We start from the raw sequence: 9,384 nt of genomic DNA, 5'->3' as shown, positions 1-9,384 counted from the left end.
GGGAGCACACGGTGGCTATAGGAGGTGCCGGGGGGGGGGTCTATGTGGGTGCACAGGGTCTATAGGGGGCCGTGGGGGGGCTATAGGAGTCTACGGGGACGCCGAGTGTCCATAGGAGGTCTATAGGGGGCTGGGGGGGGCTATGGGGACACACGGGGTCTATGGGGGGGCTGTGGGGGTGCACAGGGTCTTTGGGGGGGGCGGGGGGGGGCTGTGGGGGTGCCCAGAGGCTATAGGGGGTCTCTGGGGGGGGGGGTCCCTCTGGCATCCCCTATAGAGCAGCGTGGGGGGGCTCCCCCCCTTCCCATCCCCGTGCCCCGGAAGCGTTCCCCCGGCAGGAAGCGGGCAGCCGGCCTGTGAGGGGGGGGACACGTTCCCACCCCCACCCTGGACTGCGGGGAGCACTGGGGGGGGGGGGGAAACCAGGCCTCGCCCCCCCCACCTTCACCCCAATTAACCCTCGTTAAGTCACCCTCATTAACATCCCCCCCCCCCCCCCCAGCCACGCACCGGCAGGTCACCGCTGGACGCCGCAACGCCAGGTGACCCCCCCGGCATGGCCCCCCCGGCACGGCCACCGCTGGGGGGGGGGGCCTGGTCGTCATCGTCACCACTGGGGACATCCTGCTGGGGGGGAGGGGGGGGGGCATCCGTGGTCATCGTTGTCATCCTTGGGGACAGCTTTCTTTGGGGGGGGGACATCCCAAATCATCATTGTCACCTTTGAGGACATCCTTTTTTTGGGGGGGGGCATCTCTGGTCATCACTGTCACCCTTGGGGACATCTTTCTTTGAGGGGGGGGGGCATCCTTGGTCATCACTGTCACCCTTGGGGACATCTTTCTTTGAGGGGGGGCATCCCAACTCATCGTTGTCACCCTTGGGGGCATCCTTCTTTTGGGGGGGACATTTCTGGTCATCACTGTCACCCTTGGGGACATCTTTCTTTGGGGGGGGGCATCCTTGGTCATCATTGTCATCCTTGGGGGCATCCTTGGTCATCACTGTCACCCTTGGGGACATCTTTCTTTGAGGGGGGGGGGGCATCCTTGGTCATCATTGTCATCCTTGGGGGCATCCTTCTTTTGGGGGAGGGGGCATCACAGCTCATCATTGTCACCCTTGGGGACATCCTTCTCTTGGGGGGGGGGGGCGTCCCAAATCATTATTGTCACCGCTGGGGACATCCTTTTGAGGGGGGGACACCCCAACTCATCATTGTTACCCCTCAGGACATTTCTCCTTTTTTTTTTTGGGGGGGGGGACGACACACATCAACTCATCATGGGCACTACTGGGGACATCCTTCTTTCGGGGGGGGGACATCCTTCTTTCGGGGGGGGGACACCCCTGGTCATCACCGTCACCGTTGGGGACACCTTGGTTCATCGTTGTCACCCCTTGGGGACATCCCTTCTGGTGGGGGCGGGGAGCAACACCTGAACTCATTGCTGTCCCCTTTGGGGACACCCCTCCGTGCGCCCACCACCTTTGGGGGGGCACCCAACTCATTGTTGTCACCCTCGGGGACACCCCCTCTGCTCAACCATCACATTTCGGACTGGGGGGGCCACCTCAACTCATCGCTGTCCCCATCGGGGACGTCCCCGCCGCGACGTAGGCACCGCCTTGGGGCCACCATGGCCACCGACTCGGGGGACCCCGGCAGCACCGGGGACCCCGAGAAGCCCCACGGGACCCCCCTGGAGGAGCCCCCCAACGCGCCGGAGAAGACGCGGTTCGTCCGGAAGAGCGTGGAGATGGTGGAGGACGAGCGGGCGTCCCCGTCCGACGGCCGCGGCGACGCCGGCGGCCGGGAGAAGGCCAAGCAGGAGATCGAGGAGGAGGCGGAGATGAAGGCCGTGGCCACCTCGCCCGGCGGCCGCTTCCTCAAGTTCGACATCGAGCTGGGCCGGGGGGCCTTCAAGACGGTTTTCAAGGGCTTCGACACCGACACCTGGGTGGAGGTGGCCTGGTGCGAGCTCCAGGTGAGGTCCCGCGGGGTGGCCAGGTGCGGGGGGGGGACACGGTTGGGTGCACGGCGTCGCCGATGCCCTTGGTCCTTCGTTAAGCCGTTGCGTCGTTAACGATGCGCCCGCTGATTTGGTGGCTTTGTCAGCGAAACCTTTGCTGGAGGCAATGATCCTCCGACTTCCCCATGAAGCCAATGTTTGGGTCCTCAAATTCATCTTGACTCCCCCTCCTGACGTCCAGGAACCTCCAAAATTGGCCACAAACCCTACAGTTGGTCCCTCAAAATCATCTTGAACAGCCCCAAAATCAACAATTCTCCAAACTGAACAATGAACCCTACATTTGGCCCCTCAAACTCATCTTAAATCTCCCCTAAAATCAACGATTCTCCAAATTGACCATGAACCCTACAGTTGGCCCCTCAAACTCCGCTTGAATCGCCCCCCGAAACCAGCAAACCTCTGAAGTTGGCCCCTCAGATTCCTCAGGGGGACCCCCCCGTAGTCAGTGAACCTCCCAGTTCACCGATGAACCCCAAGTTTGGCCCCTCGACCTCGTCAGTGATCCCTCCAGAGCCAACGAACCTCTAAATTCACTAATCAACCCTACGGGTGGCCCCTCAAATTCATCTCAAACACCCCTGGAGTCAACAGTCCTCCAAATTCACCTATAGTTGGCCCCAAAAACTCATCAGCGAGCCCCACCAAGGTCAGTGAACCTCCAAATTGAACAACGAACCCTACAGTTGGCCCCTCAACGTCATCTTGAACCCTCCGAAAGTCAACAATCTCCAAATTCACCGATCAGCCTTGTAATTATGCCCTAAAAACTCATAGATCCTTTCATCAAAGCCCTCAAACTTCTCAATTTATCCATCATTTTGTTCTTCAAATTCGTTGCTGACACCCCGATTTACAAGGTACCCTTCCAATAACCCCCAAAATTTGTCGTCAAAGCCTCAGTTTGCCCATTTACCCACTAAATTCATTACTTAAGCTCTTTGGCTCGTTGTCCCTGTCGCGTTCCTCAACCACCTTACAAAATTAATCTGTGAAAGCCTTAAATCCATCTTCCCTCTCCCCAAACCAATGGTGAGCCCCCCTTTCCGTGGCATAACCCCCCCTCGCCCCCTCCCCAGGACCGCAAGCTGACCAAGGTGGAGCAGCAGAGGTTCAAGGAGGAGGCGGAGATGCTGAAGGGGCTGCAGCACCCCAACATCGTCCGCTTCTACGACTCGTGGGAGTCCACGCTGAAGGGCAAGAAGTGCATCGTCCTCGTCACCGAGCTGATGACGTCGGGCACCCTCAAGACGTGAGTCGGCGGTGGGAGGGCGGCGCTTCGGGGTGGCGGCACGCAGCAGGACGAGTCGCCCCGTCCCGCCTGCAGGTACCTCAAGAGGTTCAAGGTGATGAAGCCCAAGGTGCTGCGGAGCTGGTGCCGGCAGATCCTGAAGGGTCTCCACTTCCTCCACACCCGCACCCCGCCTATCATCCACCGGGACCTCAAGTGCGACAACATCTTCATCACCGGCCCCACGGGCTCCGTCAAGATCGGCGACCTCGGCTTGGCCACCCTCATGCGCACCTCCTTCGCCAAGAGCGTCATCGGTAAGCCGCGCCGTGCCGGTGCCCGCCCGTTGGCCAACGGTCAACGGCTGACGGTGGCCCGTTTGCCCCCCAGGGACGCCGGAGTTCATGGCGCCGGAGATGTACGAGGAACGCTACGACGAATCGGTGGACGTCTACGCCTTCGGGATGTGCATGCTGGAGATGGGCACCTCCGAGTACCCCTACTCCGAGTGCCAAAACGCCGCCCAGATCTACCGCAAAGTCACCAGCGTGGGTGCTCGGCCGCGGCGGCGCGTCCCCACGCCTTGCACCGGGGTGGCGGTGGTGGCATCACCCGGGGGTTCCTCCGCTTGTAGGGCATCAAGCCAGCCAGCTTCAACAAGGTGACGGACCCAGACGTGAAGGAGATCATCGAGGGCTGCATCCGGCAGAACAAGGCGGAGAGGTGGGAGAATCGGGGAACCCACGGGGACCCCCCTGTATCCCACCCCGTGGCCCACCCCGTGTCTGACCGTGCCTTGGCTCGCAGGCTCTCCATCCGGGACCTGCTGAACCACGCGTTCTTCGCGGAGGACACGGGGCTGCGGGTGGAGCTGGCGGAGGAGGACGGGGGCCTCGACTCCTCCCTGGCGCTGCGCCTCTGGGTGGAGGACCCCAAGAAACTGAAGGGGAAGCACAAGGACAACGAGGCCATCGAGTTTAGCTTCAACCTGGAGTCCGATGTCCCCGAGGAGGTGGCCTACGAGATGGTGAGTGGCACAGGGCGCGGGGATGAGGTTCTGAGGCTGAAACTCCTCTGAGGTTGGCTCTTGAACCACCCCAAAAACTCAATGAACCTCCAAGTTCACTGTGAATGTGATGGTTGGCTCCTCAAATCAGGGCTCCTCCCAGTTCACCTATGAGCCCTATGGTTGACCCCTCTAACTCATCTTGAACCCCCACAAAGTCAATGAACCTCCAAATTCACCATGGTTGACCTCTCGAATTCGTTGCTGAGGTCCTCACAAAGTCATTGAAGCTCCAAATTTACTATGAACCCTACGGTTGGTCCCTGAAACTCAACTTAACCCCCCCAAAAAAATCAACGATCTTCCCAACTGGCTTGTGAACCCAACAGTTGACCCCTATAACTCATCCTGAAACCCCTAAAAGGCAATGATCCTCCAAGATCATCAATGAACCTTGTGGTTGACTCCTCTAAGTCATCCTGAACCCCCAAAAGTCAATGAACCTCCAAGGTTGACCCCTCTAACTCATCCCAACCCCCCCAAAAGTCAATGAACCTCCAAGATCATCAAGGAACCCAACGGTTGCCCCCTCAAACTCGCGTAGAACCCCCCCAAAGCCAATCATACTCCAAGCCCACCATGCTCCGCTCCCCACGGCCTCCCCGTTCTCCCCCACCAGGTGAAATCCGGCTTCTTCCATGAGAGCGACTCCAAAGCCGTCGCCAAATCCATCCGGGACCGCCTGGCGCTGGTGAGGAAGACGCGGGAGAGGAAGCAGGCGGAGGGCCGGGGGACCGTCCCCGAAAGCGAGGACACCGAGGTGGACCAGCACGTCCGGCAGCAGCTCCTGCGGCAGCAGACCCCCGCCACTGGTGAGAGACCCCCCCCACATTGTCCCCAACTCTGTCCCCATCGTGGTGGACCCCAAAATTTGCCCAACGCTGCTTGGTCCACAGCTGATGTCCTCTTGGAGAACAGTGCTGGATCGGAGGCCACCGGGTGCTACCAGGGGGTAGGTGGCTCCTGAGGACACCCATGGTCCCCCAACCTTGTCCCCGTGACCCAACCTTGTCCCCTTGACTCAACCTTATCCCCTTGAAGCCAATGAAGCCACCGCTGCCTCTTGTCCCACAGGTCCCCTTTGGCACGGAGGGGATGGCGCCGGATGTCCCCACAGTGCCACCACCACCCGTGCCACCAGCCTCGTCCCAGCTGGAGGCCACCAACGTGGATGGGCAGAGCCGGCCTGGTGGCCCCGTCACCGGTGTCAGGGGGGACGCTGGCCAAGCAGTGACACCGGTGGCAGGGGCAGCGAGGGTCCAGACGGCTCCCGGTGCACCAGGGACAGTGATGGGGATGCCACCGGCTCCAGGGATGCCACAAGCTCTGGTGATGCCACCAGCCCCAGGGATGCCACCAGGTCAAGGGATGCCACCAGCCCCAGGGATGCCACCAGCCCCAGGGATGCCACCAGGTCAAGGGATGCCACCGGGTCAAGGGATGCCACCAGCCCCGGGGGTGCCACCAGCCCCAGGGATGTCACCAGCTCCAGGAATGCCATTGATCCAAGGGATGCCACCGGTCCCAGGGGTGCCACCGGCTCCTGAGATGTCATCTCAGCTGGTCCCTGGCATGCAGCCACAGATGGCCACAGGGATGCCACAAGCTCTGGTGATGCCACCAGCCCCAGGGATGCCACCGGGTCAAGGGATGCCACCAGCTCCAGGGATTCAGATGGCTCCTGAGATGCCACCAGGTCAAGGGATGCCAACGGGTCAAGGGATGCCACCAGCCCCAGGGATGTCACCAGCTCCAGGGATTCAGTTGGCTCCTGAGATGCCACCAGTCCCAAGGATGCCACCAGCCCCAGGACTGCCATCAGCCCCAGGGATGCTACCAGCTCCTGAGATGCCACTGGGTCAAGGGATGCCACCAGGTCAAGGGATGCCACCAGCCCCAGGGTTGCCACCAGCCCCAGGGATGTCACCAGCTCCAGGGATTCACTTGGCTCCTGAGATGCCACCAGGTCAAGGGATGCCACCGGGTCAAGGGATTTCACCAGCCCCAGGGATGTCACCAGCCCCAGGGATGTCACCAGCTCCAGGGATGCCATCAGGTCAAGCGTTGCCACCAGGTCAAGGGATGCCACCAGTCCCAGCGATGCCACCAACCACCGCGATGCCACCAACCCCAGCAATGCCACCAGCCCCAGCGATGCCACCAACAGAGGCCACCCCACGGGACGTCCCCGGCGTCCCCGACTCCACCGCCGCCAAACCCGACCGCAGCCGGCAGCGCCGAGCCTCCTGCCCACGGCCGGACAAGGGCGCCCGCTTCCAGCTCACCGTCCTACAGGTCAGTGTGGGGACATGGGACAGGGCGGGGGGGACACGGGGACACCCCGGCACTGTGCCCGTGCCCCTGCCCTAGGTCTCGTCCCCGGGGGACAACACGGTGGAGTGCCAGCTGGAGACGCACGACAGCAAGATGGTGACCTTCAAGTTCGATGCCGACGGGGACGCCCCCGAGGACATCGCCGACTACATGGTGACCCCCCCGGAACCCCAAAAAAACCCTCGACCTTCCTCCAAAAATCACCCCAAAATCCCACCTAAATCCCCAGAACCCCTCAAAGCCTCCCCAAATCCCTCAAAGCCTCCCCAAACCCTTCAAAGCCTCCCCAAACCCCCTCAAAACCTCCCCAAACCCTCTCAAACTTCTCCAAAATCCCTCAAAACATCCCCAAACCTTTCCAAACCTCCCCTAAAGCACACCAAACCTCCTCAAAATCTCCTCCAAACCTCTCAAAACCTCCCCAAACCCCTTCAAAACCTCCCCAAATCCCTTCCAAACCCCTCCCGAACCACCCCAAACCTCCTCAAAGCCTCCCCAAATCCCTCAAAACCTCCCCAAACCCCCTCAAAACCTCATAAAATACCTCAAAAAAAAAAACAATTCCCCCCCCAAAAAAAATCCTTTGCATCCTCCCCTCCAGGTTGAGGACAACTTCGTGCTGGAGGCTGAGCGGGAGAAGTTCGTGGAGGAGCTGAAGGCCATCGTGGTGCAGGCGCAGGGGCTCCTCCGCCCCCCCGCCTCGGACCCCCAGGTGCCCCATGGGCCCCCCCAGGGCGAAAGCGTCCCCCACTCGTCCCCCATCGGCCGGTGGAGGTTCTGCATCAACCAGACCATCCGCAACCGGGAGGTCCATGGTGAGCGGTGACGGGGTGGCGGGAGGGGACGACGTATCGGGGACAACAGCGGATGACCCTGGTGGGTGTCCCCTTTCTCGTGGGGGTGTCCCCATGTAGGTCCTGGGGGGCCACCGCATGGACGGAGGGCGATGGGGACGTCCCGCACCGAGCAGGATGCGGCCGTGGAGCAGGGCATGCCATTGGGTGTCAACGGACCCCAAGAGTTGGGTGTCCCTCAAGGACTGGGGACAGCCATCACCGGACCCCAAGAGTTGGGTGTCCCCCAAGGCTTGGGGACAATCGTCACCGGGACCCAAGAGTTGGGTGTCCCTCAAGGACCGGGGACAATTGCCATCGGACCCCAAGATCTGGGTGTCCCTCAAGGCTTGGGGACAATTGTCACCGGACCCCAAGAGCTGGACGCACCCAGGGGACCGGAGATGACAGTCACCGGGCACCAAGAACTGGATGTCCCCCAAGGGTTGGGGACAATCATCACAAGACCCCAGGAGCTGGAGCCGGTTGTCACCACACCCCAAGAACCAGCTGTCCCCCAAGGCCTGGTGACAATGGCCACCCATGCTTGGGACCTCGATGCACCCAAGGGACCAGAGATGATCGTCACTGCACCCCAAGAGCTAGGTGACCCTCAAATGTTGGGGGCAATTGTCACTGGTGCTTGGGACCTGGACGCACCCAAGGGACAGGAGGCGATTGTCCCCAAACCCCAAGAGCTGGGTGTCCTCCAAGGACTGGGGACAATCGTCACCGGACCCCAAGAGTCGGGTGTCCCTCAAGGCTTGGGGACAGTCATCAGGGGACCCCAAGAGTTGGGTGTCCCTCAAGGCTTGGGGACAATCGTCACTGGAGCTTGGGAGCAGGATGCACCCAAGGGACCAGAGACAATCGTCCCCAAAGCCCACGGCGATGACTTGGGTGTCCCCCAAGGACCGGGGACAGTTGTCACCAGTGCTTGGGACCAGGATGCACCCAAGGGACAGGAGGTGACCGCCACCCACCCCCAAGAGCTGGGTGTCCCTCAAGGACTGGGGACAACTGCCACCAACGCATGGGACCCGGCGGCACCCAAGGGAGCCAAGACGATCGTCACCGCACCCCAAGACCTGGATGCGCCCAAGGGCCTGGAGATGATTGTCCCTGAACCCCAAGAGTTGGGTGTCCCTCAAGGACTGGGGACAATCGTCACCAGACCCCAAGAGTTGGGTGTCCCTCAAGGCTTGGGGACAATCGCCACCGGACCCCAAGATTTGGGTGTCCCTCAAGGCTTGGGGACAATTGTCCCCAGCACTTGGGACCTGGACGCACCCAAGGGCCCGGAGATGATTGTCCCCGGACCCCAAGAGCTGGGTGTCCCCCACGGTTTGGGGACAATCCCCACCGCACCCCAAGAGCTGAGCGTCCCCCAAGAACCGGGGACAACCACCTCCACCTCTTGGGACCGTGCCGCACCCAAGGGACCCGACGAGCTTGGTCCCCAGGACCCGGAGGAACCCAAGGGCCCCGAGCAGGCCGTCGTGGGTCCCCAAGCCCCCGATGTCCCCCCCGGGGCGGTGACACCCGTGCCCCCCCCGGCCATCCTCACCCTGGACCAGCAGCTCCGCACCCTGCTCTACCCCGAGGGCCACCGCGATGTCCCCAACCTCCGGCCGCCGTCCCCGGACCCCAAAGTGAGTCGGGACCGGGGGGGGGGGATATGAGGGTGGGGGGGTGGCGTCACCTCACCTTGCCCCCTCTCCAATTCCCACAGGACGCTCCCCCCGGAGGATATTTTGGGATCCGATTCCACTGCCCCCGCCTCAAAAACCCCGTCAGCAAGAAAACGTGGAGCCGGAAATTAAAAAATTGGGCGCGACGCGCCGCCGCCCTCGGGGGGGGGCGACCCCGACCAGGTACCTCCCCCCC

General features: G+C 61.8%; 1 protein-coding gene across 1 annotated transcript; it reads left to right on the top strand.

Annotated features, from left to right (window-relative positions):
- Nucleotides 1-855: 855 nt before the first annotated feature.
- LOC121063367 (serine/threonine-protein kinase WNK3-like) lies at nt 856-9,379 on the top strand (the record flags this gene model as incomplete). The annotated part of the gene is made up of 16 exons (XM_040543788.1): nt 856-966; nt 1,107-1,988; nt 3,113-3,285; nt 3,361-3,581; nt 3,655-3,812; nt 3,899-3,987; nt 4,072-4,291; nt 4,950-5,142; nt 5,227-5,282; nt 5,405-5,690; nt 5,991-6,050; nt 6,339-6,625; nt 6,701-6,817; nt 7,266-7,479; nt 7,579-9,149; nt 9,230-9,379. Coding segments are annotated over exons 2-16 (4,143 nt in total), but the record flags the coding sequence as incomplete, so codon positions are not given.
- Nucleotides 9,380-9,384: the final 5 nt, after the last annotated feature.

This window comes from Cygnus olor, unplaced genomic scaffold, assembly GCF_009769625.2.
Source record: "Cygnus olor isolate bCygOlo1 unplaced genomic scaffold, bCygOlo1.pri.v2 scaffold_228_ctg1, whole genome shotgun sequence".
Taxonomy (NCBI): domain Eukaryota; kingdom Metazoa; phylum Chordata; class Aves; order Anseriformes; family Anatidae; genus Cygnus; species Cygnus olor.
The sequence above is the reverse complement of the archived record's forward strand: the minus strand, read 5'-3'. Positions and strand labels throughout refer to the sequence as shown.